Below are 14,054 nucleotides of genomic sequence, written 5' to 3' on the forward strand. Positions count from 1 at the left end.
CTTAAGTAATTGGTTTCTGGCCTGCATGAAAATGTTGTCACAGAAATGGCCACTGTAAACCTGTGATTTGTGGTGAAGCTACATGCCTTTACATGAAGACACTTGTAAAAGGTTTGCGATGGAGGCAGAGCCACACTTTTCAAACTGTTGCTTTATCCAATATCTTCACATGAATTTTCAGCTGTGCCTCAGAAGTGAATTCTGAACGCAGCTGCGCCTGTGAAACATTTGTTCCCTCTTTCCGTCGTGGCAAGGAGGTGACTAATGTGGAGAGATCACAGATTCAGAGGACAATTTTGAACCTGAGGCATTTGTGCAGCGCAAAACAGCTGGGTGATGGAGGACAGTTAATGCCCTTTCTTTGCTGTAAAGGGTTGATTGGGCTAATGAGGACCTCTGCCTCAGGGGCTTAATAAGCCTAGTTTATAATGTGGTGTTAAAAAAGACTAGACAAATTCATAGAGGATATGCCTTCCAATAGCTACTTAGCCATGATAGCAAAGTGTAAGTCAGAGTTAGAGAACCTGAGGTCCTCTAAATGTTGGTTTGCTCCAGAATGTGTATCAGCCTGAAATCCTTCACCATCCGAATTAGATGCTGCAGAGAATACCTTTGTGTCTCCTCAGGTGGTGAACAGCAGATTATAATAGGTCTTTGCCAAACTTGTGATGCTAAGTAAAGGCAGACAGGGCTTCTTTAATAGTATTCACCAGCAGGTCACAGAAACGCGAGAAGGGTCTGTGCGTGTGTGTGTGTGTGTGTGTGTGTGTGTAGGGGTGTATTCATTCTGTAATGCTTTCTGTCTCCAAATATAGCCATTTTTTAATGCACAAAACAAAGTATAATGATTTCTTTATAATTGGAGTTAACTATTCTTAATTCAAGTACTTATTACCTGGCTAATTCCAGAGTGTTTCTTTCATGTGCAGTTTTCATTGATGAAAATTATGTCACTAAGGCTCAGCAATTATTTATTTTATGCAGCCGTATATGCATGGGTGTTTCAGGGCTCTAAGAAAAGGAAATAAGTTTTAGAGGGTAAAGTGTTTGAATGGGGAAGCCCTAATGTTTTGAATTAACCTAGTACAGTTAAAGTAATTCAGTGTCATGCAGATATTCACAAATGTTAGTAGGCAACTCACTCTCATCTAGGTTAGTCATTGTGAATAGGTGAGTGGACATTTATTTCTATATATCTTATCTTTTTTAAAAAATAATTTTTATTAACCGGCCAATCAAATCACATCACATAAATTCCGAATTACAAAGCCGAATTTTAAATTTTATTGAGGGAACCCATATTTCAAGATCCGAAGGGGGATTCTGATCATCTTCTTGCCACTGCATTAATGTCCAAATCAGTCCAAACAAAGTTCATAATTCTATCCAGTCTTATCTTGCTGTTTCCACATCACATCTTGTTCATATATTTTCTCTTTTTTCTTTATGGCCTCTTCTGATAGTCTCCTTAAGCTGATAAACACCAATAATACTCCTGTGTGAATTTTTCCGTTCTTCCAATCCTCAAATCGAGATGGTTTCCATATATCATCGCCTTCATAGATAACAGCACTCTTTCCATCATTAATTACAGAACTGTCGTTCTTAAGTCCCACTGAGGAGTTTCACCCACAATATAAAAACAGCTCTATTTCTCTATTTCTCCTCTCAGACTTAAGTCCTCTGACAGAACTTCCCAATATGGCGACGGAATTTTTAACTGCATCATTCCAAAGCCCTTATACATTCCACGCTCTTCTTAAAACATGCTTTGGTTCGAAAGTTTATCTCCACACAGCCTTAAATCCACAGCTTAAGTCCTTAAAATGACATTTCTGACTTGTGAGGGGGGGGGATTCTTGTTTAATCACATAAGGGAAAGAAAGGAAAGGTTTTTTTCCCCTCCCCCATCAGTCCCTTTGCCATACCGAGTCTTGGCGTATCTTCTCATGATTTATACTTGTTTTATCAGAGATCTCTTCTGTTAGCAGTCTTTACTCCCCCTTCTTCCTTGAAATATGTGCATTTGCTTCATCCAAATTGTTTGTTTTGAAGTTCTTGCAGCTAGTGGCACGGATCAGAGACGGCGTCCAGGAGCGCCGAAATCCCACAGGAGGGCATTCTGCCTAGTGCCCCCATCCCCACAAATTCAGGGGTGGTATCGGGCACAGCAGGCAAGGGCAGTCCCCCACCACAATCCTGGGGGGGTAGGGAGGCTATTTACTCCCATCACAGCCTCCAATTTACCTCATGTGGGTCAGAGAGATGTTATTGTCAGCCATCTTCTGATGCGCCCCTAGTGGTCCCTCTATTTCTATATATCTTATCAGTATAATATATGAGATGAAGAAGGTTCATACTCCCAGTAGAGAGGGACGAACTTCTGCATGCACCCGGACACAGACATACTCATATACACCTGCCTGCCTTGGTTTAGCATGGCTCGGGTCTCTCTTGACCTTTGGAGAAAAGCTCTTCATAAAACTCCACTCCTTGCAGCAAAGTCTTCTGAGCACATTTAGATTACCAGTTTGGGGAGCTGTAGTTTCTTATTCTCCCTGCTCAATATACAGGAGGAACACTTCCCAGCCTTCATGTTAGCAATGCATTGGGAGTTCAGAAGAGCCCAAAGTTTCAGCCTCGCCTACCATTTCCCCCCTTTCCCCATATATACTCTACTCTGACTAAACCCACAACTTGACATCTTTAGGAAGTTTTGGAAAGGGTCCAAGGCTGTCTCCAACAGCCAAGTTATAGTGATTCAGATTACTCTTAGGTCAAAGAGGGTGCCTTAGCAACACATGAGGCCAGGTTGGCTGGGGTCGGGAAGAAGGGGGCAATTACAGTAAGTACAGCCTTAGAGCTCACTTCCCTCCTACAATCCCTTTGTTTGCCTTCCGTCTTGGAGAACAGAGATACATCCACCGTGATCACAGCAAGTGAAGTCACTTGACAGCCACGGTGGCCACTCAAGTCTCTTTCTTCCTGCCTGCTGGAAGCTGTAAACAGAGACATCTGAAGCAGCAACCGAACGAATCAGCAGCAAGTGGTGACCAGAAAAGGTCAGAGCAGTGGGATGAGTGGACAGAAAAAAGGACAATATTATTCATTCATTCCTATATACCATTTAAAGCTGAAAACGGGCTTCTAAGTTGTTTGCTACACACACACACACACACACCAGTTACACAAACATTAAAATGCATTTATCTTTCCTTGAGCACGCCAGCACAGACACAGATGCCATTGCTGCTGCTCCTCGGCTGACAAGTCCTTTCTCATCTCTAATCCCGCTATCCCTGTCCCATTTAGGTACCTTTGTGCATTGGGGACTTGGCAGGGGATGCAAGTTGGAGGGCAAAGAAGGGGGATAGGCTCTCCCTTTAACCCAGCTGCTCTGCTGCTTAAGAAATGTGGGAGAGAAGCAAAGGACATTGAGAGATTTATTTTTCAGGGTTGGTACTGGTTTGTTTGTTTTTTTGAATTATTTCAGGGGAATCTAGATGTACTTTTTTCTTTTAAAAACCTATTGGGGTGTCAGTTCCTTTATTTTGTGTAACACGCAAGGCTGCACTTTTGTTTTGCTCAGGAAAAAAGAGGGTCCAATTACACTTTCAATGAATCCTCTAGAGTCTGAATGGCACCCTAGATTAGAGACGGTTGCTATTCACACGATAGCCAAGAAACTGACGTCATCATCCATTAGATCAGATCTTGTGAGTCCCATAAAATGATACTTCAAAGTCAATCCACTGAAGTTATAATGTGGCAAGACTGTATTCTCTGGCTTCAATTTCTGTCAGAATCCACTACTTATTTGTATTGCGTGTTTGCAATAGTTTTCAATAACTATGTTTTCTCAAGCAAATATGTCAAAAGGCTGTGGAGAAGCCAACATAAAGTATAATCACGGAAATGTATGGCTGCTCTTGTGAAGATTGCTCTCCCAGCTCAGATGCTAATTTCCTTTTGAAAAGTTTAATAAACTGAAAATTTTAGAATTTTAGAATATTTCAATCATTCTGATTTGTTTGCAGAATTTCACAGCTGCAAGATCTTGTATAACATTGAGCAAAAGAATTAATCAAACTCTGAACACAATAGAAACACACTTAATTAGAAGTCTTTTTTTTTTTTGGTGTTTATTGGGCATTAGATTTCCCTGAAAACTAATGAGGAAAGTTATTAAATGTAGAAGAATCGAATGCTTCTGTAGCATATGTCAACTTTTGCTGGTGAGAAGGCAGGAAATTTATATTTTGCACTTTAACTTTTTAAGTCATGTTGATTTCTATGAAAGAGAGTTAAGCACATGTTGAACTGAATCATACCTGTACAGCTCAATTCTCATAATTTACTCATGCATTCTTTAGTAGGATTTAGTTACTGAGAATGACTTAAATTTACAGTGCAATCTGTGTCACATTAGCTAGACTGAGCCCTAAAAATTATATCTGTGACACAATCAAGTAGCCTGCTAAACATTTGGATAACCTTATTGGTCAAAATGCTGGCATCCATATGTTTCAACAGACAATCTCTGGGGGTGAAGTCAAATTGCTGGAGAATGTCAGTGTCTGCTGTGACTGCAGAGACCAGAAACTCGTAATTGCTACCTCCCATGCTGTTTTTAGTGCCGTAGCATCACCAAAGTGATCTCTCTGGGGCACAAGCAGTGTGCAGTGTCTATGGAAGTCCTGGGCTGCCCAGAAGACAAGATCCCCCTCGCTGATGTGAGCCAAATGAAAGTAAAGTAATACATTTGGCACTAGCTTGGTGACAAGAGTTGCTGGAATGAGGCATACAAGATATCTTAGGGTTATATCTGCATTTGTGTAGAGTTTACTCCTTAGCCTTTTCTTCTCCTGAAGATGTCCCCACCAAGGCCGTGGGTATGGATTTTTCCTCAGAGTTTACTCCCAAAGCCTTTCTCACAAATAAGCCAGCAGAGGTTTAGGATCAGAGTTTTCCTTCTCCTAGATAGGCTACCTTCTTAGGTTGACGAGGCCCATCTGTCCCTCATTTCCCTCTAAAGCACATGCAGAAACTGCCTTCTTGACAGTTGGACCCACTGTTAGTCTCGTCCGCTCCATCTGCCAGAGTCTGTCTTTGCATGCAAGTCCCTAACTCACTGAGGGTTTGAGACCCATCTGCTGCCCTCCCCTGGTTTAGCTAGCCAGGTGGAAACTGAGTGTAGGGTGGGGACCAAAGGTGGACCAACTAACCCAGAAGGAGCATGATGTGTCCCTCACCAAAGGTACTACTCTGCCTCCAATAATTAGTTCAGTACGGTGTAACCACTACACCACACTGAGAGCCAGTGTGGTGTAGTGATTAAGAGCAGTAGACTCATAATCTGGGGAACCGGGTTCATGTCTCCGCTCCTCCACATGCAGCTGCTGGGTGACCTTGGGCTAGTCACACTTCTTTGAAGTCTCTCAGCCCCACTCACCTCACAGAGTGTTTGTTGTGGGGGAGGAAGGGAAAGGAGAATGTGAGCCACTTTGAGACTCCTTTGGGTAGTGATAAAGCAGGATATCAAATCCAAACTCTTCTTCTTCTCGTCTACAAGCCAGTGGTGAAAAATCTCCAGCCCTGAATCTGCCAGGCCTCCCCATTTGGCCCACAACAGCCATGCTCACCTGTCCTGTAGTTGATGTCGTATATTATATAGACTCTTTGTAAACTGTTTGCTAAGTGACTGTAATTTAAGTAATTAAGTAATAATTGCAGCGCCATTTTTTCTTTGTAGTACTTTAAGACTATTGTTGCATTTCTCCTATCTGACTGATACGTGTTCTTTGTGTTCTGTCAACAGACCAGCCATACTCATGGTCTCCTCAGCACTTCGATGAGGAATCATATTCTCCTGTTTCAAGGAACATGAAAGAATTATCTGGCAGTCACAACCAGCCACAGCTATGTTCTGCTCATACTTGTGGTTTAGCATCCCCTGAAGATTGTGAACACCCCCACGACCATCTTCACCATGGCCAGGAGTCAAGGCAATCATATCTTCTCAGCCCCACGGAGAGCTGCCCGATGGACCACCATCGCTGCTCGCCGCGAAGCTCCATCCATTCAGAATGCATGATGATGCCCATGGTTATGGGCGATCATATGTCCAGTAGCACTTTCCCCAGAATGCACTACACCTCACATTACGATACCAGGGACGATTGCACCATGTCTCATGCTAACACTAAGATTAACCGGATCCCTGCAAATCTGCTGGATCAGTTTGAGAAGCAGCTTCCTCTTCACAGGGATGGCTTTCATACTCTGCAGTACCAGAGGACCTCAACGGCTGCCGAACAACGCAGTGAAAGCCCAGGGAGAATACGTCACCTTGTTCATTCAGTCCAAAAACTTTTCACGAAATCTCATTCTTTGGAAGGCTCTTCCAAGAGCAATGTCAACGGGACAAAGGGAGATGGCCGAGGAGATGACCACCACCACGGACATCATTCTAAACATAGCAAAAGAAGTAAAAGCAAAGAGCGGAAACCTGAGGGCAAGCATAAAACTGGGATGAGCAGTTGGTGGAGCTCCGACGACAATTTGGATAGTGATAGCACTTACCGAACACCTAGTGTTGTAAACAGGCATCACCCGGACCATATTTCTCATTGCTACCCTGAAGCTCTTCAGGGACATTTTGGGGACCTCTCATTAAAGACTTCTAAAAGTAACAACGATGTGAAGTGCTCGGCCTGTGAAGGGCTTGCGATGGCCCCTGATGGCAAATACATGAAAAGGAGTTCTTGGTCTACGCTTACAGTAAGCCAGGCTAAAGAAGCTTATCGCAAGTCATCTCTTAACCTAGATAAGCCTCTAGTTCATCAGGAAATCAAACCTTCCCTGAGGCCATGCCATTACCTTCAGGTAGGAGCTAAATGTCATATATATATATATATATATATGGGAACTCATTGTTATAAGACCACTGGAGGATTGATGTTTTTTATGTGCATGCCTTAGCCTTACATGAGTTATTTGCTGTCAAGTTCTCTAGTTTTGCACCTTGGAATAAAACATAAGAACAAGATGTTCAGAATAATCAAAAAGGAAAGAGTAATCAAACTGGTCATGTAATAGATCATCATTTAAACATAATCCTATTATCATATCACTGCTTTAGTAATTTCACAAAAAAGCTTCTTCTTTTCTATTTCTATTTACTATTCTATTTCTTATTTCTTTAAGTTCATGGTATCTTCAGCTGATATCTTGTTGTATTTATTTATTTTTACAACCCACAAGCATAGACTAGTGATGATGAGCGGCACAAATCCACTTCCTGCCTTTTCACGAGCTGTTAATCACTAAGCTCCTTATTGGCTTCCCTGAGTGGAGTCTGTGGGGTCTGGGATCTTCCATTGCTGCTGTCTTTGAACAGTGTGCATGCTGCATGCATCTAAATTCTGCCTTGCTCAATAAGGGATAAGTACAAACAATGCCTACTGCGTTCAGCTCACCCTGTACAGAATCCCAATACCATCTCTTAAATGCAGCTGGAAGTGGGCAGGTAGCTTGGGGAGCTCAGAGCAGAGAAAGGGTGCTTAACCTTTTCCCCACATGCCTCTCCTTTGCTACAAACGGCCCCTGCAGGATTTTCTGAATGCCCCTGTCCTCCTGCCTTGATTCTTCAACTAATTTCGCCTTTCCTGAAGCTGCTTTTAAAGATGTCATTCAGGCTTTGTTACACGCACTTAAGTGCAATGCGTAGTCAAGCCCTTCGTTACATCTATTTTGTTCTGATATCAGACGTTTCTGAGGAAAAGGAAATTATAGGAACAATTCTATGCATACTTCATTGCAAGTCCCGTGGACATGTCTGTCCCCACTTCCCAATATAGTCCTGAGAGATAAACTGACATGACTCAAGTGATTCATAATCAGGAGGATCTCCTATCTGAAGAAGTGTGCATGTACATGAAAGCTTATACCCAGAACAAACTTAGTTGGTCTCTAAGGTCCTACTGGACAATTTTTTAATTTATTTATTTTGACTGCGTCAGACCAACACAACTACCTACCTGAATCTAGATCAGGGTTCAGCAACCTAAGGCCCATGGGCTGCAAGTGGCCCATGGGGGTTGTTTAACCGCCCCATGGACCCCCTGCCCGCTCGATCGGCTCCCATGCACCGCGCTAAACCAGCACGGAGCCGATCGAGCGGGGACCACCTTCCATGATGCTGGCCGGCTTCCCATTGGCTGCAGGAAGCTCCTGCAGCCAATGGGAAGCTGCACACACCTCCTCTGCGCCAGAAGGAGCACCGGAAATAGAGTTTGCGACTCCTGATCTAGATGGATTTCCTGTTGTTGTTTTTCAGTAATTAGCAACTCCATGTTCTTATTTCAAGAAAGTAGCATAGTGTGGGTTGCCAGTACCTGGGGACACGTAGAGCAGGGCGGGAGCGAGGGAAACGGACAGGGTATGTGTGCGTATTCAACTGCCCAACAGCATCCATGTCACCCAGGAAATGGCAGCTGCAGAGATAAGAAAAGAAGAGCTGTTCTGTTATTGGGAGAGGTCCCTTGTTTGCATGGAGAAGCTGTTTCCAACAGAGTCCAGAGACGGAAACACACAGCTATATTGAGGCAGCACCGGGTGTTGAAATTTGCGCCCCTAACAATTTTGTTCCTGGGCCAACTGCCCCACGCTACGCCACTGCTTGAAGATCAGAAAGAGACACTGGAGAGTGAAACTTTAGCCGTCCCACCAGCTTACACATACTATTGTTCTATTTCAGTTGCTGCCTAAATCTGTTATGGGCTTTGTGGGACAAAACGTATGAGTGCCTCTATATTTTTCACTGAGGGGGTAATAGAAGCTTTGAGGAGGGCATTCAGATTAGGGAAATAATGAGGTTTGAACACCTTTTCCCTGTACTACTTTATTTCAACGCAGTTATGTTGTGCTGCTAATTAGTATTCTTTTTTTTTTTAAAAAAAAAAAGCATTTATTATACAATATAGTCACTGCAAAGGAAAGGAAGGAAGATAGCATCAAGCACATATGGTATCCTGGCCATGGATCTCCCATAGTATATTGAGTGCGGCCCTGCATAAACATGCATATGATTTAGTTGTTAGATCTTATGTTAGAGATGTTAGAGAGTTATGTTGCTCAGTTGTTATCATTCATCATTGTGTTCACACTGCTTAGATTAACCTGTCACTGTTTGAGTCATTTGGTCTGCAATGATATTTGCCAATAATGTTTGTCTAATTTATTCAGAAAATGTATAAGGCTTGAATAAATAATCGGATGCGGAGAACTTCTAAGGCTGCTGGATGAACGATGGGAGCTCAGGGTTCCAAAATAATAGGAACAGCAACATTTGCCAGGTTGCTACAAGAAATACCTGGAAATGTATCCTGGCTAGCTAAGAATAATTCACAGAATTTTGAACATATATTTTAAACAATAATATTAATAATTTTATTTTTTTATACCCTGCCCATCTGGCTGGGTTTCCCCAGCTACTCTGGGTAGCTTTCAGCACATAAAAAATTGTAAAACATTAGACATAAAAAAATTCCTGAAACAGGGCTGCCTTCAGGTGTCTTCTAAAAGTCATATACCATAATTTTTACTCTATAGGACACACCGGACCATAGGATGCACCTTGTTTTAGAGGGGGAGAACAAGGGGGAAAAAATCTCCCCCTCTCTGCTCAGCGCCCCTTCAGTGAAGCTGCAGGAAAAACAGAGCCCCTTCCATTTCTCCTCCCGCTTGGCTGAAGGGGCGCTGCGCAGCTCTCCCTCTCTGCTGAAGCCAGGAGAGTCTTGCTCTCCCGGCTTCAGCAAAAGGAACCCAAAGCCTGTGGAGCGAGGCAGGAACTCGCAGACTTCAGGTTCCTTTTGCTGAAGCCGGGAGAGCAAGACTCTCCCGGCTTCAGCGAAAGGAACCTGAAGCTTCCGGAGTGTAGCGGGAACTCACACTGCTCTCCGAAGGCTTCAGACAGCTATCCCTAAAGCCTGGAGAGCGAGAGGGGTCGGTGCGCACTGTCCATTTAACAGTAACAGTGTGAGGCACTTGAAAGATGTACTGCTTCAATTTGTCCACTGAACAGCATTACAGTGTGAATCTAAACCAAATTAAAAATCCTTAAGGCTGAAATTCAGACCCTTTACACCGAATCTGCCTTAGTTGTGGTGAATGCCTGACATAAGGCCTGAAACGAATGCTTGTCTGCCCATACCGTAAAGGAAATTATAATGCAAAATGGATTGGAATCTTTGAGGGTCTGGGGTGAAATGCTTCATAACTTTAATTTGTAAATTTCCCCTTGGGAGATGTATTCAACTTTTCCTCTATGGACACTCAACAACACTCGACCAAAAGCCAGAACTCATTGTTCACTCATTGTTGAACATATACATGTCTTCCATTCTGCCCAAAGTGCTAAGGGATCATTTACCAGTGCATAGTGTAACTGAGAAGGAACGTGCCATAAGGATAGCCATAACAGGAAACAGTTTGGCATGGTCCAGTCATTCAGTAAGGCTCATGTTGCCTATGGCACACAATAATAGATGTATTTCTTTGGTAAGCAGGTTGGTAATGATTCCTCAGCAAGGTTATAAGCAAATATAGGCAGCCATGTAGATGGACTGCTCATAGAACTATTCTGTGGATTGGTTGGGATGAGGGACAGCATTTTTTCTGTTGCATGGATTGTCTGGGTGCTTTAAGTTCTACATCCACTGACATATCTCTATAATTATGCTAAAGGTCTCCTCATTAGCTTCCCGTGGATGTTTCATTATTTCCAGAAACACTTGTATATGTGCTCTCCTTCCCATTATATCCAACTTCACAGATTGCACAGCTTGGGTGACAGATTCCAGGATCAAATAATATTTGCTTATAATCACAAGACAATTGATGAAAGTTGATGTTTGTGATGTGCACAACATGAAAGTTGTCTTGTCTTCATGTCGCTTAATCTAGTGCTAATTGCTTGAATTGCAACACAGTGCTTATGTAATTTTCTGTCAACACACAGATACTCTTGTACTTTTGAGTGCACTATGTTTTACATAGCTTTGGTATGTTGGATATTAGATGCCATCACTGAATGTTCTCACGGGAAAATTTATGATGGCTTTAATTGGACCAACTGTAGTACAAACATCAGTTACACAGCTAGGATAATCTATTGTGTGATTAATTCTGTGAGATGAGGAGTAGTTGCCTTTGTATACAGTAGATTGCCCTGATTTGTGCTTGAACCCATATTCCTTTCCTACCATGGTTGAACATGGTTGTATTCTTGTCCAATTATCATTGAGATTCAGTCCAAAGTCAGAACTAGTATTGATACTGGAAGGAACTCAATAAACTCCTCATGTACAGATGTATTTCCATCACTTTCTTTCACAAATCGTACACCTAGAGACAGTTGTTCCACACCAGAAAGACCTGCTGTTTCATCTTCTAAAACTGAGTACCTCATGCAAGCATTAGCCTTCATAACAGTATCTTCTGTCAAAAGTTGGCCACATCTTGCAGATGTGTAATTAGCATTGCTTGGCCCAGTATCCAAAAGTTCATGCTTTTTTAAAAATAAAAACAAAAACAACCATCCCCTGCCTCATCATGAAAACTGTAAAAGGTCCACCATGTTACCATTGGAACTGGACTTACCATGAAGAGCAAGGTCCTGTAACACACAATACACAATGGTTGATATTTTAGAGTGTTTATTTTATTTTATATCGCTTGCATATGGCATATTAAGTTGTTGTTCAGTTGACATCTTTTTCCTGTTCGTGACAGAAAGGAAGTTAGAAGCATCTTCATGTGAACCACAATGCCATCCATTTGTGAGTGCTCTCTTATAGCTTTATTGAAGTCTTTGTACTTGGTACAAACTTTGGCGATCAGTGTGCCCCATACTGCTCATAAATTGCAATGACTGCATATAAAACAGCAGAGAATTCTAGCCAGTGATAATATTTAGGAATATTTAGAAACCCTTGGACCCATATTATCATGCCTGAATTGATTACTTTCTGTAGGAAATCCAACGATCACATTGAGAGCACATTTCCTAACATAAAGTCAATGAACCTATTTTTAAAGTAATGATCACTCAATAATAATCAGACAGATAGTGATTGTCTTGAACCTTTCCAAATATAAGACATTTTATACCAGGCAGAAATCTCTGGGTTCAATGTACATGCATATTGCATATGACATGAAGGGTTAAAAACACACACTATAGAATACAACTGATGTTCAGCCTTAAGTTTGCATGTGTTTTGAAGTGGTTTGTAACTATTATGATCCAGGCGAAACTCATAATTCTGTCATGAGTTTCGCATGCTGGACATCAAGCATTATAATGTCATACAAAGTCCTTTGTGTGTTAAACTGTATATATATAAAGATTTAATATCTGGAACAGGAAATGGCTTTTTAAAGAAATTATAGATATCAACACTTGTTACAAGTAGGTAATTAGAGTAATTATTCCCAGTTAGCAGATGCAAACTCTTCAGATGGGAATTTTAGGCACCAATAACTATTTACACAAGCTAAAAGGCATTTGATGATTTTCAATGCATGTAGACAGATTTTTGCTGCTGATCTGGAGAGAGGAAGAGAGAGAGAGAGAGAGAGAGAGAGAGAGAGAGAGAGAGAGAGAGAGAGAGAGAGAGAGAGATGTGTTATAATAGCCCTTGGAAGTATATTGCATTATACTTCAAAGAGTATAATAAGAGTATAGTAAGAGAAGAATTGCCATACTGAAGAGGCTGAATTCTTAAGTAGCATTTCAGATATAAAAATGACCATGATCTAACTGTGGGACAAGCATATGAATTTAATTTCTGTAGGTGTGTTGACATATGTTTGTAGCTTGTTTCTAATGTGTGTCCCTGGTGGGAGCATCATACCAAAAGCCAAATAGGAAAGACAGCATATGGATGATTCATGTAAAGGTCTATTCATACTATATTAATACAGTGGGACCTCGGGTTAAGAACAGAATTCGTTCTGGAAGTCCGTTCTTAAACTGAAACTGTTCTTAACCTGAGGTACCATTTTAGCTAATGGGGTCTCCTGCTGCCGCCGCGCCGCCGTGTGATTTCTGTTCTCATCCTGAAGCAAAGCTCTTAACCCGAAGTACTATTTCTGGGTTAGCAGAGTCTGTAACCTGAAGCATCTGTAACCTGAGGTACCACTGTATAGAAAATGCAAACTTTATTGCAGATGTGGCTAACATGGTTCCCTCTAAATATTTTGGACTCCAATTCCCATCATCCCTGATCATTGGCCACACTAGCCAATCTGATGGGAATTGTAATCTACAATGTCCAGAGGGCAACCCCTGCTTTATCAGGTGCCCAAAGCAAGCAAACCTGCTCCCTTGCATTAGGACACAATTCATGCCAATTAAAAGCAGCGGAAGCTGTAGTTGAATCGGATGTGGGTTCCCATAAAGCATGTACAGTATCAAGCAATATACAAGCAGCTCCTCATTTATGTGGGGGTTAGGTTCTGGGCCTCCACATGCATAACTAAAACTGTGTATATTGGGAGCACCCTGGAGAGTCCTCCTGGCTCACGAGGTGACCTTCCCCAGAGCCCAGAGTGGACATCTGGTGCTGAAGAAGGCAGGGAGTGTCTCCCTCCTGCTGTGACCAGCTCCCCTCCCCGCTGTTCTCCCAGAACACAGAGAGGAATGAAAATGGCAGAACAAAGAGAAACAAGACGAAGGAGTCTTAGGCTGCTGGGGAAGGAACCAGGCAAGGAACCTTAGAGACGGGTGGGGAGACAGGGACCTTTGGTCCTCACAACTGGCTCACTGGGGCAAGACCTACTGGCAAGAGTTGCTGTGATCACTAGGCATGTGTTGTATGGGCTTCTTTGAATAAAGTGTTAACTGACACTGGGTGTTTTATTGCGGACTTGCCCCTGACTCCGGCCCCTGACAGGAAGCTGTTCCACAGCAAGCAAGTTGAGATGACATAGATTTTCACAAAGGCCATTTTGATAAAGGCCATACAAATTACCTGCGTTCTAGAGAGGAA

The 14,054-nt window shown here is 42.3% G+C and overlaps 1 protein-coding gene across 12 annotated transcripts in view; it reads left to right on the forward strand.

Moving 5' to 3' along the window:
* DLGAP2 (DLG associated protein 2) overlaps positions 1-14,054 on the forward strand; it is a 414,439-nt gene that overhangs the window by 320,987 nt on the left and 79,398 nt on the right. For all 12 annotated transcript variants that reach the window (XR_014166924.1, XM_081906060.1, XM_081906056.1 and 9 more), the window contains one exon: positions 5,819-6,885. Coding sequence is in view for 11 of the 12 variants with exons in the window: in XM_081906060.1 (XP_081762186.1) it covers positions 5,819-6,885 (1,067 nt within the window). In the remaining variant the exon portion in view is untranslated. The remainder of the gene's footprint in view (positions 1-5,818; positions 6,886-14,054) is intronic.

The sequence above is a fragment of the Podarcis melisellensis genome, assembly GCF_964234715.1.
Source record: "Podarcis melisellensis genome assembly, chromosome: 3".
Taxonomy (NCBI): domain Eukaryota; kingdom Metazoa; phylum Chordata; class Lepidosauria; order Squamata; family Lacertidae; genus Podarcis; species Podarcis melisellensis.